We start from the raw sequence: 25145 nt of genomic DNA, 5'->3' as shown, positions 1-25145 counted from the left end.
CTCTGGACGTCCTATTTAAAACCTGATTCCACCCACAGGAAGTCAAAACAAAAGCTTGGAGGGAGGGGCTTAAAACACACATTATAATGAACAGATATAGCTGCACACATTAGATATGGAACATTGTAATATAAATTAAATTATGCAACATTCATTGATTTGCTGGAAGCCATATGTAAATAGGTGCTAACTATAGACCTGTTTTGCATAAAGCTTTAACCAAACAAATTATAATAATTGGATTGCACAACAAGGATTGCGAAAAAATCTCTAGACACCCTTTTCTTAAAATTAAAAAAGATAATATAAGCACAACTGTTAATATAATACACAAATATAATATCATATCATCTGTGTATACTGTATGTAATATATGTTTGGAGTTAAGTAAATAACCGAACTCAATGAATCATTATTCACAAAGGACACGTACAAAGGGAGTCAAAGTGATCATCAATATAAAGGATCAACATGCATCATCAATGACAGGTGGTTTACTAACAGTCATTCACATCGTCCTGTCCGTCACATCATAAGCATCCCGGCTTAAATAAGCGTCCCGGGACCATGAGAATCAACCATATGGTGGAGCTAACAATGCTGGATTAACATCAACCGTCCAATCAATACAATCTGACTGCTTTGCAACAAGACTTGATGTCAGTAGTTTAACTGATAAAACAGAGAAAATACATCTCAAATTTGGAGTGGACAAAACATAGCTTGTAAAAATGAGACTGTGTAAACTATTGAACAGACTGACTGTCCATGCACCCCCATGGCCTTGTTTTTGTGCATCAAATTTAAGACAATTAGAGACAATTCCTTACAACAAGAGAGGGTTTTTGTAGGAAAGAACAAACAAAGTACTCTTAGAAATATCTGATAATGGCTTCAAGGCTGGCCAGGGAATTCAGCCAGGTTGTTTTGATTAGCGTTGTTTAGTGCATTATAGGAGAATAAACAGGACTAGCTGTGTATTGTTAGGCGGGACAGATGCTTTTAATTAAGCTGGATATGTCTTGTGAGCCGTGGAGTAATTTCTTGCACAGGAAAGTAGGTAATGGCCGTTTCTGAGAAAGCGAGAGCCATCTTGCCGTCTCCGTCGGTGTGACGGAGCAGACGCTTCCCGCAGAAACACGGACATCTGCTGTCTGCCATGGAGGGGTGAGGAGGCCGCGGCTTCGTTAGCGATAGCGCAGGCTAATTGACGTTACGTGTTGTGATGGAGGGAGGGGGTGTTTGGGTGACGCAGGCAGACCATCGCATTCCCACAGAACGCTCAAAGAAAGAAGGAGAAGGAGGGTCAGTTCATGATAGCTTACATGATCCATAACTCCCCCATAATACCCAACATGGGTCATTGTGCATTACTTAGTACTAATATAATTAACATGAAAAAAAAAATTATCAGGGAAAAAGTAAAAAATATAATTGGAAAAAAAAATGGTTTAAAAAATATTTAAATTTATTCAATTTAATTGTATTAAATTTAAAATGCTTCATGCGTTAACATTATCTAATTTTCTATTTTTGTTTTGTCTTTAAATAAAAAACACACTACCCAATTAACGCTATACCAGAATTTACTTCATTATCAGGAAGCGGTAGCAGAAACCATTGTGTACTATTTTGGTCTCCGATGATTTATTACTAATAAAATTAACAACAAAATTCTTTGTATTTCCCCACTGGATTATATTTTTAAAACAATGAATTAATTATTATTATTATTTTACAAATAATGTGCTAAATTGTTTTCAACACTTCATGAATTTACACACACACGCTCGTGACGCTACCAGAATGTACTCAATTATTAGGAAACAAGAAACCATTGTGTAGTGTTTGTATCAGCTATGATTTACATTTACATTTATGATTCAAATAACTGGGGGGGGGGGGGGGGGGGAGTCATTTTAATAAAAAATTAAAATTAGCCAGATTGGTTTGTGGTATTTAAAAGAAATTCTTAAAATGTATTTAAAAAGATAAAAATGTAATTTTAATAAAAAATAAAAATAAAATAAATAAATACAATAGAAAGTCATTATTTTAATGAACAATTCTAAATCTTTCATGCATTTTCTGTTAGATCATTATGTTTTTTTTTTCTTTTTTTCAAAAACAAAAAAACACTTATCAAGTGACACTGTCATACAGAATTTACTCGGTTATCTGTTCAAGTTTTGCTTTATGGTTCGCCCTAGGGTTAGTAATGATAAAGAGTTGTCTGTAGTTCCCATTAGTCTTCCATTGGTCACCAAACAAAGATTCCCTTCCAAAACACAAATACAAAAGTTTAAAGAAAGTAAAATCTGGCGCAACTGGGACTGTTCTTTGAGATCGACCCCCATCAGTGTCTGTATTTCCTCCCTGGAAGCTTCTGCTTCACCCAAACATGCAGAAGAATGCCTCCTCGTCTGTAATTTAAATTCATTCCCAGCATTTTCTGCAGGAATTCTTTGTTGTTCCTGCCCCCCGTTAAACGCACACACATCCCTCCCTCCAACGACTTTTATGTTCCCATTATTTGGCTTCCTCATACCAGCAAGAAACCCCTCGGCTCGGCTCTCGCAAACCATCTGTACGACGACATCCAAGTCAAACATGTGCTGCTAATGTTCTCAACACAAGGGCTTATTCGGAAACATCTTTCTGAATGAATACGCAAAAAAATCCAGGCGCTGGAATTACAAACCCCATTTAAAGTGAGCGTCTTAAAGAGTGGTTGCAGTGGTTTGGCGTTTCTGTTTCCATCAGTGTCACTGCTAATGACTGCTAACGCAAACCAGACTGTGACACGTCTTGAGATGCATGTCTTTTTGCAGAAATGCAGAAATGTAAATGTGTTACAAAACTAAGTAGGTTATTATTAGAAGAGATTCTCCGAAATATATAAATAGCCTCAGGATTCAAGAAATTAAAGCATGACAGCAAACAGCAGCGCCAATTTAAACACAAAAATACAATGCTACGAGTTTATTCAAGCACAGACAACAAATGTAGCATTAGCAAGTCAACATTTATGTGTTTGAGCTTTAGTTTGAGAATAGAATTGTTTTATTTATGTGCAGAAAGAAAAAAAGCTCTGCAGTCATCCGGAAGCATATTTTCCGCTATTGTCTTTGACCTGCGTTAGCATAGGTCATCTAATCAAGGGATGCAAGAAACCTAGATTTGGCCTTAAACAAATAAGCTTTGCACATCTTAATAAGGATATTTGCATATATTAAGAGTAATTTATGCAAAACCAGAGCACATGAGATGCTGTTAATGTTAGCTTAGCATAGCAACACGGCGTCTGAGAGAGGCCCAATGCCTTTGGCTATTTGGCTAATTAAATTTCATTTTATTCAGGTATTGATTTGATAAATAATATGAAATATTAAGGTTAAGATGTTATTATTAACTAAATCTAGACCATTAAAGGAAATTCTGTCATCTTTTACTCACCCACATGTTGTTCCAAACAAATGAGTTTATTCTTCTGCTAAACACAAAAGATATTCTGATGAATATTGGTAACCAAACATTTGATGGTAGCCATTGACTTCCAAAGTAGCCGATAAACTGTATAAACTGTTAGGTTGCCAACGTTCTACAAAATATCTTCTTTTGAGTTCAACAGCTGAAAGAATTTTGCACTGGACAAAATGTAACAATCTGTTAAGGATTTAATATGAAGACAAATAATGTAATTATTAAACAGAGCTGTATCAGAGTCTGGGCCTCATGTTTGTCTCCATATGTTTTTAATTATATCAGTTGCCATTTTCAGAGTTGACTTGCAGCCAGTGTAAACAAGCAGGATGCATCTTCAGGACAAAGCATCTTAAAGAGATGCAATATTTTCCCAGCACTTCCGTGTAGGCATCTCATCATGGGACGTTCAAAGTATGTGTTGATGCGGGTATGTGTCTTTCTGCATCCGCATTTCACACCGATCAACACATTTCAGGTTCAAGAGGAAGTTCTGCCACCAACACCTACAGCCGACCATCAAAGCAGGTCCATCAAAGTTGCAGTGTCTCAACTTACAGCCTTGTGCAGGAAAAGAATCCGAGTAAGTGGAGGCGGTTACAGCCAACTGTGGGCGAGCGGCAAAACCACACATCTGGTCCAACAGGTTCTGAGGGAGAAGCTCACACTTGCTCTACTGTCAGTTCAGTTGCATGAGTCAGTCACTCAACAGAGACAAACACGCACACTTGCTCACACACACCTGCGATTTCATTGCATATGAGAAATTGGGAGCGTTTGCTGTGAGAACGAGACAAGATAGGGGATAGTTTTGATAAGGAGATGCGATAGTTGTATCTGTATAACGGCGTATCAGGCATTTGAATCCTGAGGTTTAAACAAAGTGAGATCTACATGCTAACTTTACAAACAAAAGGCTATGAATAAACCGTTTCGCAACCGACCACATGGTGCATTAATAATATAGTGGCACGGTAAATAAAACAGAAAACCATCAGGTCAATATTCTCTCATGGCTTTGTTTATCTCTTCTCAACAGTCCTGTCACTTCATTTGAAACCGCACGGCGAGTTTCACAGTAGAGCATTTAAATATGAAAAGAGCGATGCGGAAACTTCACACACATTAATGTTGTCCTGTCACGCCAATTTGCGAGATAAGCATGGTTATGAAAAGAGGGGAACTGTCTGTTTCGAGAAAGTGAGAAACACAAACATTCAAAGAGCAATCCAGGTATAAGACAGGTGTTCAATAGGGTGAAAGCCCACTCTTCTTTTCCGAGGAAAGGCTTCGTTTCACCTGCTTTGTGCAATGATGAGCACTACTCTTCTTTCTGTGAGCATTGCTGACATTTATTTTAAAAAGGAATCTTTATACACATGAATTGGCCATGTTCGACATGCCTCACTGGCAGGGCATGCGTGTAGTGAAGTGTACAACTCAACATCATAAAAGGGGAGTCTTGGCAGACGCAAATCAAGAGTGTTGAGTTTTTATTCCTACAGCAATATTACACATTTCTATAAAGAATATCGATCCCGTAGCCTAACCACTATATGATATAAAACAAACCCCTTTATAAAAGATTAACACATCTTTTTTTTTTTAAGTGGAACCAAACACCATAATTGTACCAATATTTACAAATCCCATTAAATTACAACATAAATTAGAAAATATTTACATTTGGGGAAAGACAAATGGAACATTTAACTTCTAGTCTGACGTAAATGCATCAAAAAGATGAACAACAAGGTTGTACGCTCATACGAAACCGAACATGAACACACACCCAGCCATCTGATATTTGATTTCATCGTGGTAACTTAATCAAAGGTCTCTTTAATTGTTCTCAGTGGAAATTTTAAGCCAAATACATCTTGAGCATTTCTCGTATAGAAGAATCCACTGATCAGTGGATAAAGGGTCGTTTGGAAATCATGTACACTCATACACACAAAACAGTCACTCATGCCAACAACACTCCCACAAAGAGAAGAACAATAACACTGCGTCCAATGAAGTCAAGCATAGAACAAGTTATAATGTCTCAAACATAATCACATCCTTGGTCCATTGGGAGGTCAGCACCAAGGAGGAGGACACGGAGAAACCCAACTTCCTCCTCCCAGATTGGTAGTGAAAGAAAATGGTTAAAATCCACGTCAACTCTTGAAATGGTGTCTTTGGGAAACTCAACAACTTCCTCTTTGCAGTTCCCCTCTGAGAGACAACTTCCTGATGACCGTCTGAATCGTCGCTCGATAAAGAACTGTCTCGACTAAGGCTTTGAAATGTGTTTGTGGAGGAGAAAGTGCTGGAAGTCCAAGGCATGAACCAAGAGGGCTTTGAGTTTAAGCTTAATCTTGATGTAGGAAAACAAAGCAGAACGGAAACAGAATCGACAACTACGACGACAACGAAGAGAAGTCAGGTCTGGAAAAACGTCATTCTGCTACAAAAACAGTTGTTGCGTTCAAATGGTCCGATCGAGTTCGACCTCAGCCTCACTTTCTGTGTTTGTCCATCTTGTCTACTTTGTTGGTGCCGTCGGAAGAGGCCTGCGAGGAGTCTCCGGTCGAACTCACGTACATTTTGTCCACCTGCTTGAGCGCCTCGTTGAGGTAGTTTTGCAGCGAGGTCATGGCCGCACAGATGGCCGGAGAGCCGAAGCCGTGGGTGATGAGGCTGAAGTGAGTCAGGCAGCTTTGAATCCCTGGCTCGAGAATGGGAGCCGGCCTAGAGTTTCCCAGAGGAGATCGGTCCTGAGTCAGCAAGTCAGTGAACTCCTTACAGATTTGCCTGAAAGATTAGATGACCAGTTAAAGTATTAAACCATAAAGCAGAGATTTCAGAAGCCTGTTCTGCTTAGGTGGAGACACCCTCAGAAGCAGGGGGACTCGTTTCCAGACTGATGACTGCTTAATGGCTCCATCAAAATGGGCTTGGCCACCCTAACCTTAATGGAATTGGGATTTATGTGAAATGGGATGGTTACTCACTTGGCTGCCAAAAGCATAGATTTGCGAGAGTTGATCTCATTGCGTTCCACGTGGGGTCGGCCGAGGTACTCCGCGATGGCCTTGGCGGGAAACTCTGTCTCACAGACGTAGCCAAAATCTCTCGCCAGGTGTACGGCCTCACCTGCAGACAGGATCAGATGAGAATCAGGTGACTCACGCAGCATATGATTGCACCGCAAAGATGAGTCACCGTAGGATCCATCGCCTTGGAAATGACTCGAAATGGCATCACGAAAAAAGTAGTTTCCTGTCTAAGATGAGATGAGTTCAGATAAAAAAGACTCTCTCTTTTGCGGACGGCGGTGGTCACACTGCATGTCTTTAATGAGCCTTTGTAGCTAAAGGCGTCTAACAGTCCCCTAGACCCAAAAGGCTCTTATTGATAGACTAGCACATTATTCACAGTCATCGTCTTTAAGGTCAGTCTCTCCTCTTGGCTAGCGAACATGTGATAACAAGCCCTAATTCAGCTTTGTAGGGCTGTAAATAACTACGCCTTCTAGTCATGCTCCTGCTTCAGACCCATGCTCCCATTAGTGGTGAGAATGGTGACATTAAAAGAGAAAGCTAAAAGTATTCTGCATTGCTCCTGGTGCTAGTTAACTCGTGATCTTTGCGCTAATGTCTCTGTGACTCATTGGTTAGCTATACTCATGCAAAAAGGTGGACATGGAATGTCAAGAAATTACAGATTGCCAATACATGAGTAGAGCTTACATAGACAATCTTTGCATGTGATCGCAAAGTCTTTTGGCTTTGTATTAAACAATCACTTGTTCTCTAGATGTTCCACTGGAAATTAGACGCTAGACAATTAGACGCTGTTTTGTTTCGACTGAACAAAAAGTGGCCTGGTAACAAGTTCACAACGTTAAAAAAAATCAAGCCAAAGCATTTGTTTTAGCATTTAGCACATTCCGTGTTGTTGCAGTTCATTTAAACCAATTTAGACAGATTTAATGCAACAAGACTTTTAAAATCAAAACAGATTTCGTCATATGCCAAGTGATTTTCTGTCAACTCCAACTGCTTTTCAGCATCTACCATTGACTTGGTCAGACTGTAAATAGAGGCAAAAGTTGTGTTGTGTATTTCAGTCTTTAACATCCACTTCATGACATCCTCCACAGATTTTGCTGTTGCATATGACTGAAATATGCTAATGTCCTTAGCATTTATGCTAAAACTACTTTTACAGTAACAATAGTGGAAAAGTGACGGACATAAAGTGCTTACCTTCCACCAGAGCAGTGAGTAAGGTGACGTTAGCGGCCTTTCTGCGACCCGCCGGCAAGTTCAGTCCAATTTTATCCAGTTTTTCCCTCAAGGATCGACCGCCGTTCTTTGACTTTGCCCTTTATAATAAAATTAACAGTGAGTGTCATTAGTGACCTTTTGCTAAACCTGCCAATGCTAGGATAGAAACGGTTGCCATCAGTCATATTATCAGACATGTTTTTGTACGTTTCCTAGAAAACCCAGATGGACATGCACAGTTTTTTTTTCCACCTTTCCAAATATTTAAACATTTAGCATGAGCACATTTTCAGAAAATTGCACTTTTTACTGAAATCTCCAGTTATTTCCAACAACATGTTCTGATCAAGCAGCAGTAACCAGGAGAGCAGAGCTTAGAGAAGGCTTAATTACTGCAGGTGAAACACATGGATTTGATTTGTTTTGTTTGTGTTATACGACTTAGAGGCCAATATGGAAAGAGGTTTTGGGCCCAGATTCACATGGATAAACAGGCTCATGAAATAAAATGATGTCACAGCTCAAGTGTTTAAAATGCATCGCAACAAAAAACGCATACAAGCGCAGACAAAATCCCCATTGCTGTTTGGGCCTCTGTGATATGCATGACTAGAGTTGTGGCCTGGCATCACCCTTCACATGTGGGATAAGGGATTGTTAGCAGGAGGCATGAGTAAGTGCCCCCTTTTTCCGTCCGACACCTCCCCCTCCCAGCGCTTGTGCTATATGACCTACTTAACGAATATCAGTGTGTTTGCGTCAGACACATGGGAACAGAAAAATATTCCCAGTAATAAGGGGCAATGAGATTAGACTGTCTGTTTGATGACATCTTTCCCCCCTAACACTGCACATGTTGGCATATGGGTCAAAGGGTCAAATTAATATCAGCATCATCTCATCAATACGCACACAAATGGAGCTTGATGGTACCAAACATGAACCTGCATAGATTGATAAACACACACATTTAACTCTTTGTTTCCATTGATTGGTAAATGCGAGAGGGGGAATCTCACAAAAACATAAAAGTTTCAATTCAACCCAAAATAAAGAGACAAAACATAAGAAATAGCATTTTGCTGAAATAAAAAATAAGCTTTTTTTTTTTAAGACCATTCAGATTTTTTTGCATTTGGGCTAAATTTGCATGATAATTAAGCATATTTTAGCCATCAGTGTATAGTTTTGAGAGTTTTACCATTCTCGATATTCTCAAACGTTTGTTCACTTGCACAGACAATTTTTTCAGTGTACTGCAGTAAAATGACTAATAAAACAATATTTTTTATTATTAAAATCAGCATAGCTTAAAAGAAACTCTTAGACCATCATATATAAATATTTTATAATTTTCTTCATATATATTTATTTTTTTATATTTAATTGATACATTATTTTTGTACATTATGGTAATGAAAATTTGTGGTGAAAATGTGTGTAACTTATGAAAATGATGCCGCATGAGTATTTTTCAATGATATTTCAAATAGGCTTTAGATTTTGGGTGAAATATGACCTGGGCATGTTGTTGACTGGTTCCATGATAATCATCCAACCTTTTTTATTTGCTCAAGTCTTACAAGTATGTAACTTCTGAGTGAACATTTTTTGTATAGTACATCTTTTTTTCAGTGCATTTATATTGCCACATTAACATATTTTCAAATATGAATGTGCATTAGCTGCTCACCTGCGTAATACTCCTCCGAGCAGGGAAGCGTTTAGACACTCCGGTGGGGACAAGCGCCTCTGAACTTCTGCAACAGTTACTTTGTACTTGGAAGTGGAGCTGAGAAGAGATAGTCGACCAGGTACTGAACAGAAGACCTCAGTGGGATTTGACACCATTCCCAGCAGGGACTCTTTCTGATAGGGAATCCCAAACGGGCTTCCCTTCGGCAGAGACACCGGACCTGGAGATGAGAAACATATCGGTCAATCATACAGCTCCAGAAATACAGGAGAGAAAGAAAGAAACCACCAAACAATCTCAAAAATATAGACTCTGAAATTGATTTTTTTTTTTGCCATGAAACATGCTGCATTAGTGCATCTTCAACTCTCGTCCTTAACATTTTTTATTATTTGAAAGGTTTAAATCTCAAAAATAGAACAAAACTTAAGTTAATTAATCAGTGGTTCTCAACTGATGGGTTCTGATATATGCTTATTATAAAATGCAACTACTGTAAATATGTGACCATGCATAGTCATCACAGCAAAATAAATAGGAATATCAACTTTTAAAAGGTTGCAGAAATGCTTTTTTTTATGGAAAGGTCATGCCCAACTCAATTAAACTCATGCATTTGTATCTTGGCAGAAGCTATCAAATTAAACATATCAAAATGCATGCATTCAAGCTCAAAAATCATGAACAAAACCAAACTAAATAAAAGAAGGTTACTAAATTGCTTTAAACAAACACTGTAATGCTACTCCGTTGCAAATGTAAAGACGTTCTTGTTTACTTTTGCATGCTACACAGTTTTAGTGCTGAATTGGGTTGATGTAACATCCTGAAGGGTCCTAAAGCAAAACCTGTTGAAACCCAATGATACAAACCCTTCATTTCAGCAGCTAGTAATCGCACAAAACAAACAGACATTCAAAACTGTCTTTTGGTTTTGCTTATTTAAGACGATTTCGTGTCACAGCATAGGACTGAACAAAATACCCATGCATGTTTAAAAGCAGCCACACCCCAACTAGAGTTGATTCTTGTCTCCTTGTGCGTGTTTGTGTGTGTGTGTGTGTGTAGTGGGGCAGAATTGCGTTCTGACAGTGCCGTTTCAAAAGACTAAAAAGCAGGCCTAGGCCTCCTCTCTCTGAGCAAACACACCATTTTAAGGATTGCCCAACATCTACAACTTTGGCTGGTCTGCCATTTTGAGAGGAATCCTTTCTTTGGCTTTCCATTCATGCTGAAAGAGTGGCAGAATGCTCCGCGGATCAATGCCAGATTAGTTAAATGGACCACATGACCAAAAGGATTAGCGATATATGTATGAACCAGCACCACCTCAACTCCGCCCACCTAAACCGTTGGCTCGGACAAGCCGAAATCTGGAGCCTGACAAATCTGGAGCCAGCAAAGGTGCAAGATTTTATTCTTTAACATAAGCAGATCAATTCCTTCTAAAGTCCTGGGTTAATATATAATTATTAAAGGCGTCCTATTATGCTCTTTTACAAAGTCTTGATTTTGTTTTGGGGGTGTACTAGAACATGCTCTCATGCTTGGTGGTTCGAAAATCGCATTATTTTTCAATACATCTCTTCCCAGCCTGACACAAACGGCTCGATTAGTTCCGGGTTTGATGAAGGCCTGCCTTTCAAAAAACGAAATGTATTGTGATTGGTTAGCTGTCCCAGTGTGTTGTGATTGGCGAACAGCTTAGATGGCGTTTCAGTATTGCCCCGCCCCTCCAAAACAGCAAGTTCCTCAATATTGCCATATCAATTCAGACCTCGAGAATACTGAACAAGAGGATCGTGCAGAACCTTTGCACGCACGGATATTGCAAGACATATTAAAGTGGTAATGTTACCGTTGTTGTTGTTTTTTTGGCTAATTCACGTTTTAGATGTCAACAACAGCTTAAAAAATAACTGCATTGACTATGTACAGATAAGTGCAACGGTAATATGTTTATTGTTCTTTAATTATAATATTATATCATGAATTGCACTGAAATTGTTATACAGTTGAATTTATTTATACCATACTCCCACAGAGTTACACTATTTGTGGCGGCATATATATGCAAATTAATTCTCTGCCAGCACACAAAATAGAGCTCATTAGACATTATATGCAAAATGAAATGAAAATGACATCCAAAATTTTCTGAAAACAGTCGGTTTCCATCAGAAATACAGTGATATAAAAACACCCGCACCGGGTTTTGATTTTGAAACGTGCAGTGCTCAACCAAGCGTTCTCTCCACCCCCCAACCATTCAAATTTCCGTAGGCGGGATTTAAAATTTGTGATGTCACAAATACAGGAAAACATTCTTGTAGTCCAAACGAGCCGTCTGTTGTAGTTTTTGAAAACTGATTTTTTTTTTACGAAATATCTCCCTTTGGAGTGGACTTTGAGATTTGTAACTTTGTAGATCATTTTATGCCCAAACATACACACTACACACTGAATAAAATTCAAAAAGTGAAAACGCATAATAGACCCCTTTAACACAAGCTGCATACATTTAATGCAAAATGATCCAGCTTGAAAGAGTCATGATACACTGTTACGTTCTTTATTCAAAGCATGCTTCACAAAATTATAGAAGTAATTATAGAATTAATTAAATTGAAAAGGCCTGAAATGCTAAATTTCATATAAAATTGTTTTAAATAGGCTTAGCATTTTGTAATCCTTACACTTCATAATTATTATGTATAATGAGCTCATATTATTTGGGAGACTACATGGCATTTTTCTACCTTCGTTTGTCTTGCCCAAGGAACATTTAATGTACAAGGTGATTAAGAAAAAAAGAAAGTATCTAAATTAGACAGCTGAATTTACTTTTTACTTTAATTTACTTTATCTCTTTCCACAAGTTTTTACAGTCAACTTTTCCACTGTTTTTGGCCAATTCAATATTATCATAAAATAATATTGTTTTTTATTGTAGTTATTATTAAATATATTACACAAAATAAATATACATTTAATAATGCTATTGTGCTGTAAAATGAAAAGAGTAATACAATATTTTTAATTTATTTTAATGCAAAATTGCAATACTCATATTCACATCCAATTTCCCATTTAAATTTGAACCTAAAAACAACCTGAAGATAAATTATTTTGTTAGAAAATAGAAATGCAACCAACCTTTTTTGATGACTGTATGATCAGGAATTACAATACTGTGATCACCGTCATGCTGCAAGAAAGAACCAGGAAATGCATCACTATCCACGTAATCCCAAATAAATAATTATGAAATCATTAATCACATCAACTCACCTGAACATCATCCAATCCGTGGCCTATATCGTGCAAACCGATGTTATCACCTATGGAATCGATTCCATGAATGTGTGGAGGCAGCAGCTCCGGTCTCCTAAAACCGTCCCGCCGCATCCCGGACGAGCCCCCTTCCAGGCCCAGAATGGGGCTGACGAGTCCACTGCGGCCGTGGGACCCGATGGCCTCTTGACCTTGCCGTCCGGGCCATGACTGTTGTTGATTAGATGCTGCAGAGTGGTGTATTTGGTTGACACTAAACGGGTCCAGGTGGGAGTACGGGTCACCGGGTTGGGTGTACGGCAGAGGCTGGTAAGGGGGAGGGAAGTACGGTGGCTGGAAGTCCGAGCTGGCGGAGTGCGAGAGGGACGGTTGCGGGCTGTAGAGGTGCTGGCTCACCGCGGGAATGTGAGGTAAACGGGGGTTTCCGTTGCTGCTAACATCATGTCTTTCCTGCTGAAATAGAGAGTGCATCACTTTGAAACCATGCACACAACAAAGAGTTAATTTGATTTTTGACACATTCTGATCACAAGAATACCTCTGGAGAAAAAGCATCTGACAAATGCATAAGTATAAATGCTTAAATTTGGAAAACAAGTAATCAATATTTGAGTTAAATAAAAATAAAAACATTTTTAAATCTAAATAGCACGGATAATTTTCATGCAAATTAAAAACTGAACTGCATGCTTTTTAATGCAAGCTCAAAAACTTTAGAATAAAATTAAAAACTTTAATTTGTTGGCTTAAAGATCTATTTCTACCCGATTAAACACTTAAACGCACTTTTGTTCATTTAGATGTTATCACATGCAACGCATATGTAAGGTTACCAAACAAACATTTTTACGAAGTCATTTGTTCTCTTTTTAATTCAGCATCAACTGCTCGTCGGTGTTCAGCTCTTGGGTGAACTGTAGCTATAGTGTGCATTCATGACTCCTATTGTCTGGCAAAGTTGCTTGATAGTTACTGTCACCAGAGACACATGAATAACAATGAGCGACGGGCTTAACTGAGACCACATGCATTACACTTGAGAGTTTTCTCCTATATTCATACTAAAAAACGATATTCAATCTTGCTTGCGCTAGAATATAGGCTCCAATACCGATTTACTGCGCCTAAAATCAAACTCACCTTTTTTGTCGGAATCATATTGTAAAGATTCAGTCTGTGTGAAATTAAAACTGTACAATTAAAACGATGTGCAATAATTGCGTCTTGAATTAAACTCCATTTATAATTTTATTATTATTGTCATTACTATTAGCCCTATTATTTTATTATACTTATAACAATAAATTTTATTATAGGCTACATGTTTTTTTTTAGTAAATTCTTATGAAAATATACCAAATGTATACATTAGCCTAAGTAAAATAGGCTATTTTTCACATATATTATTTAAACGAACGCAATTTGGTCGTCACATATTTTGTTTATTTGCGAAAGATCAAATTTAAAATATCTAATTAAAAATAGAAGCATATTTTACTCAATAAGAATGAAACATTAGGCAAGCATATCTAATTAACTTCGTACAACTCACTTTGCATATTATTTGGGAACAGTACAATACTGAATTTCCATATTTTAAATTATAAAGAGACAATGCATGCGTTTAATTCTCAATAAAATCTGCTCTTCAGCCAGATGTCTGCACATGAGAAGCGCGCTTGGGTTCGCTTCTTCCCCTTACCTCGCAGTCATCTTCATACTTCACGTTATCTGCTAATTTCCACAACATCTTGTCTTTGCAGCGCGTGATCTCAGACGTGTGTATCTGTGCTGATGTCTGTTTGCGGTCTAGAATATAATCCAGAGAGTCCGGCGCGCGCCGCGCAGAAGTGAAGCATCAACTCAGTGTTGAAGGAGGAGGATGAATGAAGAGAAACTCATGCAACTTCTTGCGCGAAACGAATTTGAGGGTTCCGGTCCAAACAGAAGCACTCGACTCCCTCTGAAGGACAACAGAGCGGCTCAGGCTCGACTCACTGACTCTCTTTGGACTCTCTACTATATTTGCATGAGACAGCGGTGGGCGGGGACCTACTGCGCGCTGGCTACGTCAGAGCGAAGAACCTGGTGCTGATTGGCTACTGTCAGAACGACGGACCAATCGCGGAACTGTCCGTCTGTTCAGAGCAAAGTAATCCTGGACCAAAAGTTGCAAACATTTGCCATTTACTGAAGAAAGAGAGAGAGAGAGAGAGAGAGAGAGAGAGAGAGAGAGAGAGAGAGAGAGAGAGAGAGAGAGAGAGAGAGAAAGAAAGAAAGAAAGAAAGAAAGAAAGAAAGAAAGAAAGAAAGAAAGAAAGAAAGAAAGAAAGAAAGAAAGAAAGAAAGAAAGAAAGAAAGAAAGAAAGAAAGAAATCATGGTAATATGTATAGTTCTAATTAAAATTAAATGTCACTTACGCAATTATAAGAACAATAGGTCTATAGAACATTAGAACTATAGATAGATAGATAGATGATAGATAGATAGATAGATAGATAGATAGATAGATAGATAGATAGATAGATAGATAGATAGATAGATAGATAGATAGATAGATAGATAGATAGATAGATAGATAGATAGATAGATAGATTAAATTTGAATGCTGATTATATACGTTGTAAAGAAAACAAACGCAGTAAATTAGGGTGAAAAAAAACAAATAATAACAATAATTAATAATAATAATAACGTTTTCACTAAATAGGCTATTTTATTATTACGGCGCTTTATTATTTTATTATTATTTATTATTAACTACAAATCAACTGTATATTTTATACAATAGTGTATTTTAAGCGTTTTCGCTTTACTAGCTTAAAATATATACAATTAATTAAAATGGATTATAATAAAACCAATAATAACTCAGTGCAAAAATTGGATAAACGAAAACATTTGTCATATCTTCCACTCAATTTGAATGCTGATTATATACGGTGTAAAGAAATCAAGCGCAGTAAATTAGGGTGAAAAAAGCAATAAATAGCCTAAATAAATAATAATAATTATTAATAATAATAATAAGGTTTTCACTAATAAAATTAGACTACAGATCAACTGTATATTTTATATAATAGTGTAGTTTACGCGTTTTCGCTTAACTATCTTAAAATAGAAAATGTATTAAAATGGATTATAATAACACCAATAATAAATCTAATAATAATAATAATAGGCCTAATAGCACAATAGTTTAAAGTGGAAAATATCTGCATTTGAGATTTAAAAAAATCCGTAAACAAAGAGATATCAAGAGAGAGAGGAAAGAAAGACTTAATCCCGGGTTAGACTCGTCTGTCTAATGCAGGTGAATTAAATGTGTTGTGGGTCAAAGCACCTGCGGCTCGAGCTGGACTGAGATAAATGAAGCGCACGAGCGAGTTTGATTCCTCTGTGATCTGAATGAAGTTATAGTTTCACTCTCAGACTCTACTGTAACCCCGAGGGAGAAACATCTGCTTATGTAACCTGCTGAAATCGCAAGCAAAACATCCACTCAGGCAAAAATTACATGCATGAATGCCAATTGTCGTATAAGACAATGATTATTATTTAGGCCTAACCTGAAGACTCTGTATTCTCGTTTTGCGTCGTTTCTGCAAAACGGAATCAGAGTGATTTAATAACTGTCTGATGAATCATCAGTGTGAGATAGTTATTAATTGTAGGAGGCAGAGACTGTCATTCACCATAAGCGTTTTATTTCAGCTCAAAACTCATCGTCTGAAATAACTAAGAATAAGTGAACGGAATCAGCAAATCAGCATATAGCCAAGGATGTAAACATGTATTGGATTGGTCTTAAAAATAAGAAACACATTAGTAAAAATCGTAATAATTAGACGGATTATTTGATTTCGTTAAAAATAAATAAGACGCATTTCTAGATAACAATCCGACATCATGCAGGTCCATGATGCACTGACACAAGAAGGCCTACAAGCTATAGAAAAATACCATTTAAACGATAATATACATGCTGTCTTTAATTATTAATTTAATAACCCATAGCCTAACAATATTGTGTGTAGTGTGACTGAAATGGTTGTAACTCTCTTTGCTTTGAAGTCTGTAGCTCAGTGTTTTTCCATCATATATTTTTCCCATTTATCTGATACAAATTTAAGAAATTTTGAAATATACAACTTATCCTACTCTAAAACTGTGTAAATGAATGCCAAAAAAGCGCTATTGTTTAAATCTAACGCATGTTGTAACATTAAGATAAAAAAAGGATGAAAAAAAAAAGAATTCAAATCAGTTAAAATGTTGTATATGAATTATTGTAATAAACTAACTTCAGAATTATTGTACAACCACCTTAACCACGACCGCATTTAATTTTAAGCAATGAAATTAATAAAAACGCACGTAAATATAGTATTATAAAAGATCAAACAGTAACAGGCTAACAATTAAAAATGTGCTTGAGTGCATGCATCTAAACAAACACTGGAACCATCATCGTCTGATCAAACATTAGGCTATTTTCAGCTTTTTTCTTTTAGGTGGAAGTTGAATAAATCAAATTTAAGAAGAGAATCTGCTGAATCAGATGCACAAATCAAATAATAACCAATTAGTTAAATGTTGCTTTTTTTATTCAGCCTGTAAATGCTATATTATTTTTACAGAGACGTATGACCTCACGTGGTATGATTTGCTCATTTTAATTGGTTAAATTGCTGGGTGTTAAAATACTCCCAATTCTCGTCTCGTGTTGTAAATTTTAGTGATAAAGCGCGTGCTTTCCTTCAAAAAGGCGTCTGCTAAATTCATAAAATCTAATAAAACTGCTTTTAAATGTCCAGACAGGTGTTGAGTTTCACACCCGAGAAAATAAAAGCACTGCAATTTGGCAATTATTTGTTATTGTTTTATTATTACTATTATCGTTAATAGCTTGTTATTATTGCCCTGCTTCATTTAAGCTGTACATTCTGCAAACGCAAGCAAAAGTTCAGGCACCAGTTTGAATTTAAGCCCTTTACTATACTTTAACAAAATGTATCGGTTATTGACAAATGTCGAATTTATTGATTTTTTTCCCCGTCTTGGCATTAATAGCAATAAGACTGTAATGGAAACGTACCCGCCAGTCCAGCCTCTCCAGCAGCGACATCTGTTCAGTCCCACTGTGAAGCTGCTAATGCTCTCATCAGCCGCGCTCGCGCCGCTCATGCACCTGGTTGCGCAGGGCACGCAGAGCGCATGCGCAGACTCTCAGAACACCTGAACGGGGGCCGCTGCATTCCGATGGATGAGGATGATTAGTCATCGCTTCAGCTCTGTGGAGCAGCACACTATTGCACAACGGCGCTTTAATTAAAGAAACGTCCACGATAATTAAAAGTCAAGACGATCTAAAGAATTCACACACTTTTCCACGAGTGCGTTTTCATTTAAGAGAGGCTGTACCAATTAGGATGTTTTAGAGCTAAGACATTTCCCATACAAATCCGTGTAAGTCTATAACTTGTATTGGAAGTTATATTACAAAATTACCTGATATTTCAATATTTTCTATGACGGTGAGAACCTTGAATATATTATTATGTGATAGTGATGAAAACCTTTTCAGAAAGCCTTGGAGATTTAATTTTGCCTGCATGACTTTCTTGTATATTTGAAAGTTTTTAAGTAAAAATTATGCCTTAATAGGAACAGCTTCTTCAGCTGGATATTCCATGTTCCACATGCATCAAATTCTGCTACCACGAGTAATACAATTCATTTTTCAGATTGACATCCCAAGCATGCAGGCTAGCTATTTCACAAGCCTTCTCACGCACAGGATTTACGACATATACCTGAAAATGCAGATTTTATTTATGCACCTGCCATATGAACATAAACGATTACAATATGGGGAACTGCAAAAAACCAAGAAGCAGACAACCACATCAGATCTCATACTGTTTGACTGCGGCAGCGCTTATTCTTGGACAGCTACTGCCACCCTGTGGTCAAAAGCAATGTTGAGGGTCATTACTGACAAATACACAGCAACAGTGCATGATTTCTCCCAGATCAGACCTTTATTGTGTTCACAAATAATGCATGTTTAAAAAGTACAATACATAATTACTGTAACTAGTAGGTTATTTCTGTGATACCGTAACAAGAAACGCTCAAGCGTTTTAAGAACACGCATTTATGCTCCTTTAAGTTTGTTTTTTACTGCAATACAGTTCATGTTTAAACCTGAATAAAGTGGTTTAAAACAAGATGCTGCTGCAAAGCACAATCCAGTCAAAAAAAGATAATGAAAAAGACATTTAACACTCTAAAATGAACACTTAAGCATGCTAAACTAAATTAAGATAATTTTATAAAGGTAAATAAAATGCAATGGTGAAAAAATTAATTGGCTAAAAACAATGCATCAATCCACCAACCAGAATGTTGCTCCTACAAAGCCTGACCACTAGAGAGCGAGCTTCACTCAGAAGAAGGCACTCAAAAGTGGTAAGGCGTGTGTGTGACCCAGTTGGACGTCTGGTCTTTGGTACGTTTGGCAGAGCTGTGGGAGGTGAAGAGTGACTTGTAGGTCTCAGATTTGTCCTTCATCTCCTGGATCGATCTCTTACTGCCAGCGACGGGTCCCACGGGGGCCTTTAACGTCTTTGAGCACTCGCCGGATGTGGACGGTCCGGGAGCTGAGCGGGAAAAAGACAAGCACAGCTTGAATAATTGAACAAACAAATGCATGACTTCTCCTGGGGCAGACTGATCTTTAACACCCATTCTTAAAGGAATAGGTTCAACCAAAAATTATAATTCGCTGAAAATTTATAAAAAATATTTCTTCCTTTATTAGAACATATTTAGAGAAATGTTGCATTCCATCACTTGCTCACCAGTGGATCCTCTGCAGTGAATGGGTGCCGTCAGAATGAAAACAGCTGATAAAAACATCACAATAATCCACACCACTCCAGTGCATAAATTAACATCTTGAGAAGTTGCATATTTGTGAGAAAGAAATATCACTTTCAAACTATTACTTCCAGCTATAAATATTCCAATCATAATATTGCTTTTTCTTAAAAAAAAAAAAAAAAAAAAAAATATAAATATATATATATATATATATATATATATATATATATATATATTTTTTTTTTTTTTTTTTTTTTTTTTTTTACAAAACAGTCTGAAACCAATAAATTGATGGATTTTGAAGTGAAAGGGCACGAGGAGATGGACTTTGTCACTGGAGGAAGCATCATTATGGATTATGGTCTCATATTTTCAACAAAAAATCATTTATTCAACAATTCTTCTCCCCTAGTTACTGTCTTCCGCCATTTTGGAGAGTATCCACTAAACGTAAACAACGTAATCAATGTAAACAACGCTGAAAGCGTGCGTATGCTGAACGTAAACTACACTGATTACGTTGTTTACATTCAGTGGATACTCTTCAAAATGACAGAGGACGGAAGAATTGTTGAATAAATTATATTATTGTTTTCTTTGCACACAAAAAGTATTCTCATAGCTTTGTAAATTTACAGTTGAACCACTGATGTCACATGGACTATTTTACTGATGTCCTTGCTAAGTTTCTGGACCTGGGAACATTTCAGTTGCATTGCTGTCTACAGAGGGTCAGAGAGCGCTCAGATTTGATAAAAAATATCTTAATTTGTGTTCTGAATACGAACGAAAGTCTTACAGATTTGGAAAGACATGAAGGTAATTAATGACAGAATTTGTGGGTGAACTAACCCTTTAATTGATGGACTGGAGTGGTGTGGATTATTGTGATGTTTTTATCAGCTGTTTGGACTTTCGTTCTGACGGCACCCATTCACTGCAGAGGATTCAGATGTGAGCAAATGATGCAATGCTAAATTTCTCCAAATCTGTTCCCATGAACAAACAAACTCTTGGATGGCCTGAGGATGAGATGAACAAACAAACTCTTGGATGGCCTGAGGATGAGCACATATTTTCAGCAAACTAACGTTACATGTGCCCTTATTTATAATTCTGCATGACTGTCTTCAATGCACATGATTATATTCTTATTTTAAAGTCTTTCTAGATTATAGCCTTTAAACCTAATGTGCACATACAGGTTGACGGATATAACAGCTCTCGTTTTGAGGACAAGACAACAGAGAAGCCTGACATACATGTCCCTAAATGACATTATCACTTCATTTGTATAGTAAGGGTAATTCATTTGTTTGTTAATATCCCGTGTGGCTTGCACAGATTTATGAAAATGATGGCTAGTAAGATGTTGTGTGTTATTATATTTTCATGCTGATATTAGCATTGCAATCGAGAGAGTTATGGAGGACTTATACTTTCATATTTGTATGATGTGTACTTAAATGCCTATTATTAAATGTAAACGTACTACCATTCAAAAGTTTTAGGGTGATTTTGTTCCAGCAAGGATGCACTAAATTGATCAAAAGAGACAGTAAAGACATTTATATTGTTACAATAGATTTCAAATTAATTCTGTTCTTCAAAGAATCCTGAAAGAAATGTATCAACATTGATAATAATGAGAAATGTTTCTTAAGCAGCAAATCAACATATCAGAATGATTTCTGAAAGATCATGTGACGCTGAAGACTGGAGTAATGATGCTGAAAATACAGCTTTGATCACAGGAATAAATTACACTTTACAATGCATTCACATAAAAAACATTTATTTTAAATTGTAATGATGTTTGACAATATTTACTGTATTTTTGACCTTGGTAATCATAAGAGACTTCTTTTAAAAACATTTTAAAAAATCTTACTGTGCCCAGATTTTTGAACTGTAGTATACATGCAAACATGTACATCATATACTCCAGCAAAAGGTCAATTAAATGAAATAAAAACCTTTCATTCACTGCTAACATAATTTATAATCATCCAAATTAAAGGAAATAAACATTTGAAATATATCAGTCTGTGTGTAATGAATGAATCTAATATACAAGTTTCACTTTTTGAATGGTATTACTGAAATAAACTTTTTCATGATATTCTAATTTTATGACCAGTACCTGTACATCTAGCCCATGTGTAATTTGGAATGCTGGGATACCTGAATTACTGCAGCTTCCACTGCTGCCTTCTCCATTCAGTGGTGAAGCTTTAGTCTCTGAGGTGTCACAGTTTCCTGCAAGAGAGAGAGAGAGAAAACAAAACAAAAACATTATTTAGTTTAATAAATAACTACAATTAATTGTTCAACCACTATTAGGGAGTTCAAACCAGTGCTATTTTTAGTATCACTGAGATATTAGTTTTTATTAATATTTTAAATGATTTTTTTGCTATTTTTATATAAAAAAAACAATTAATATGTCTATTTAGTTTTTATAAATGGTTTTTTTTAAATATTTACTTTCACAAATGTGTTCATATGAAAATTAAAATCAATTAAAAATTGCACTTGCAGTGAAGGACTATGGGCAATTCTGGCAGGGAAGTGCTTTTTATTCTTTAAAATGTCCTGTCTTGGGACTGACACAAAAGCAGACTTTCATCACAAGCTTCATATTGCTCCAGAATGCATTTGCGGTTATCTTGAGTTTTAACTTCTGAGTTAAATATAATCTAACGCTGTTCGATATCAATGTCCTTTCAGTGAGAACACTGATAAAGGTCTACTGTGCCATTACAGTTGTTACCATGGGACTAGTGTGATTGAATTTCTTACTGAGCCCATTCTTTTTTTCTTTGTCAACAACTGTTAATTGATTTTTTTCCGGGAACAGTAGCCCAAAACAAAAAGCAGCTGCACAAATCCACAGAATCTACTCCCCAAAAAACAAAACCTGCCTAAAGCTCCTTGGGAACAGAGATTAGATGACAGATTTGTATAAAAACGTTTCATTGGAGTCAAGTAAACTCTATGTAGCTATTTCCAATGAATCATTTGATGATTAGGGTTTTTAGAAGACAATTTAAACACACCCCATACCCGATCAGAAAATAAAACATGTGCATCCTCATTAAGATTCAAGAGATAGGTTGACAAAACAAGAGAAAAAAGTAGGGTCAGGAGTACAAGGGGTATAAAATGAAAAAAATGAAATATTTATATTCTTCACCATTGTTTTTATAGGTGTTATTCTACCATCTGTATCACAAACTTTATCTAAAATAGTAATATTTAAAGTCCTCCAGACCAATATTAGGACACCCTTGGTTTTAGTATCCGAAGATGAGTGAGATACCACTTCATAAAACTTATTACATCTGTGTATATCCTCCTCTTTCAAATGGGATTCTTGAACTAACACTATATCATTCTTTCTTCTTCAGAAAAAAATCCAGAAAACCTGTACGTTTGTGAGGGCTATTTGGGCCATTAATATTACAACTCAGAATATTAAGGTCAGTCATGTGTGTCAAACAGAATCACTGCATAATAAGACAAAATACAAGTTTGAAAATAAAACCAGTCTAGACAATAAAGGTGACTTAAAAGTCAAGTCAAGTCACGTTTATTTATATAGTGCTTTTAACAATACAGATTGTGTCAAAGCACTTAACAATATCAAATTGGAGGATAGAGTGTAAAAAACAAGATTAAACACTCAATTTTCAGTTAAGGCATTTCGTTATTGAATTCAGAGTCAATGCCATTGTCTAGATCAGTTTAAATAGTATCTGCGAAATCAATGCAATATGGTCCGTGGCGTCAACAAAACCCTGCACATTAGTGTAGCACCAACATTGGCCCCATAGTCAATAGTCTAGGTAGTATCTCTATTAAAAAATAAATAAAGAAAAAGAAAGAGAAGGAATAAAACAAATAAAATAACATCATAATCAGTAAGCGATACTGTATGCACAGTGAACGCTTCTAGTAACTATGAATTAAGAAGTGAACATTAAAGTGAACAGTGAAAGACACCATTTTTTTAGAGCATCTCTTCTCCGATTAGACAGCAAATGTCCAGATGTTCACTGAGAGTTGGTGGATGAATGGAATCTGAGAAAAACTACTGCTTCTTCTGGGGAATATAGCATTTTAGGTTCACCTTGATTGAGAATGACCTTCAGCGTTGCAGGATAAAGGAGAAAATTCTGGATGCCAGAGTCTCTCATCTCCTTCCTAATTGGCGCAAATGCATTTCATCTTTTTGCGATGACTGGAGAAAAATCTGGAAATAAAGACAGCGTTGCTCCGTCAGAAGTTTTCACCAGGGCATGAAGTCTGGCAGCCCACAGAATGAGCTCCCTGTCCGTGTACCACAGCAGTTTAAAGATGAAAACCTGTGGTTTAGCGTGATCGGAGGAGAGCCTTGTGTACACGCGATGCGCTCGCTCCACTTCAATCTCTTTGCCCGCCAGAGACGGGAGCCACGTCGATAGCGATCTTTTCAATAAACCCATAGGGTCGTCCTTTTCGGATCCTTCAGGCAATCCAACCAGACGCAGATTGCTGCGCCTATTGTGATCCTGTAAGTCCACAACCTGTTGCTCGAGCGCGGCAACGCGCCTATCGTGATCTGCGACGACTTTCTTTTGTTCTCTCATCTCCCCTGTAAGAAGATCCAGTTCAGAGCATAGCGACTGAACAACTGACATGTGAGAAGCGAACTCGTTCCGCATCGCAGACAACTCGGTTCTTAGAATGTCCTCAAAGTGTGTAACAGTGTTCGCCATCTTGTCCATCATATCGCTCGCAGTCGGAGGCTTGGATTTATTCTTAATCGGAGAAGCCGACGGAGACAACTCCTGCTGTTTACGATTGTATGCCATCAGGGAAAGTATTATTAATGAATAAAACTTAAAATAAAACAAAAAAAAATCAGCAAAAAGAGGCTAAACGTACGGAGCTCTACTCAAGTGCGACTAGGTTCATGAGCACGTCACGTGACTCCTGAGCTCATTCTTTTAAATTCAAGCTCAATCTTTCAGCAAAGCTGTCTTGATGCAATGCCGGTAAAGCCGGTAAACCAGGTACAACTTTCACATTACATGCACAAAAGGACAGGGGCTGTTTACATACAGAAAAAATCCACCTACAGGAATTACGGCTGTGAGGCAAATCAAAACATTCTTCTACCTAGAAAAGTCTCCTAATCTCACTCCTAATCACAACTCAACAGCTCAAACAATGAACTTGGATTTAAAGCAGAACTGAAGCAGATGGTGAACTGCTGTATAACAGCTTTAAAATGGATAAAACAGCATCACAAAAGTAGCTCATATGACTTGTGCACCTATATTCTAAGTCTTACAAAACCAAATAAATCATATATATGTAATTATTAAAAATTTAAAAGCTCAACAATTTAAAATCTGAAAATCTAAAAAGAAATGTAATTTACAATATGAAAACAATCTATAAGTGTATAAATAATAGCAAAATGTTAAATGTAACATGCAAGTTTAAATATCAATTTT

At 36.8% G+C, this 25145-nt stretch overlaps 2 protein-coding genes across 5 annotated transcripts in view; both read right to left on the bottom strand.

Annotated features, from left to right (window-relative positions):
* Positions 1–2969: 2969 nt before the first annotated feature.
* LOC306878762 (transcription factor AP-2 gamma-like) lies at positions 2970–17916 on the bottom strand. Of its 3 annotated transcripts, none has more exons than XM_079431279.1 (7): positions 14456–14749; positions 12751–13203; positions 12616–12667; positions 9457–9679; positions 7743–7861; positions 6486–6627; positions 2970–6285 (listed from the first exon to the last, which is right to left on the bottom strand). In XM_079431279.1, exons 1-7 carry the CDS (start codon positions 14501–14503, stop codon positions 5991–5993), a joined length of 1332 nt encoding a protein of 443 aa, XP_079287405.1. In that variant the 5' UTR covers positions 14504–14749; the 3' UTR covers positions 2970–5990. The 3 variants fall into 3 exon arrangements, with proteins under 3 accessions (XP_079287405.1, XP_079287406.1, XP_079287404.1); XM_079431280.1 differs by lacking the exon at positions 14456–14749 and adding an exon at positions 17852–17916 and having other exon boundaries at positions 3661–6285; XM_079431278.1 differs by having other exon boundaries at positions 3661–6285; positions 12751–13206; positions 14456–14776.
* Positions 17917–18773: 857 nt separating this feature from the next.
* LOC306879572 (replication termination factor 2-like) overlaps positions 18774–25145 on the bottom strand; it is a 31955-nt gene continuing 25583 nt past the window's right edge. For both annotated transcript variants that reach the window (XM_079432617.1, XM_079432618.1), the window contains exons 8-9: positions 21826–21900; positions 18774–19418 (exon numbers count right to left, since the gene is read on the bottom strand). In XM_079432617.1, the coding sequence (XP_079288743.1) occupies positions 19219–19418; positions 21826–21900 (275 nt within the window). In that variant the 3' untranslated portion in view covers positions 18774–19218. The remainder of the gene's footprint in view (positions 19419–21825; positions 21901–25145) is intronic.

The sequence above is a fragment of the Barbus barbus genome, assembly GCF_936440315.1.
Source record: "Barbus barbus genome assembly, chromosome: 13".
Classification (NCBI taxonomy): Eukaryota; Metazoa; Chordata; class Actinopteri; order Cypriniformes; family Cyprinidae; genus Barbus; species Barbus barbus.
This window is presented reverse-complemented; position numbering and strand designations above follow the sequence as displayed.

Coding starts and splice junctions, on each gene's coding strand:
- LOC306878762 (XM_079431278.1), bottom strand. CDS start 14,503: ATGTTGTGGAAATTAGCAGATAACGTGAAGTATGAAGATGACTGCGAG. Junction 7,862..9,456: donor CTCGGAGGAGTATTACGCAG/GTGAGCAGCTAA, acceptor TTTATTATAAAG/GGCAAAGTCAAAGAACGGCG. Junction 6,628..7,742: donor ACTCACTGCTCTGGTGGAAG/GTAAGCACTTTA, acceptor TCCTGTCTGCAG/GTGAGGCCGTACACCTGGCG.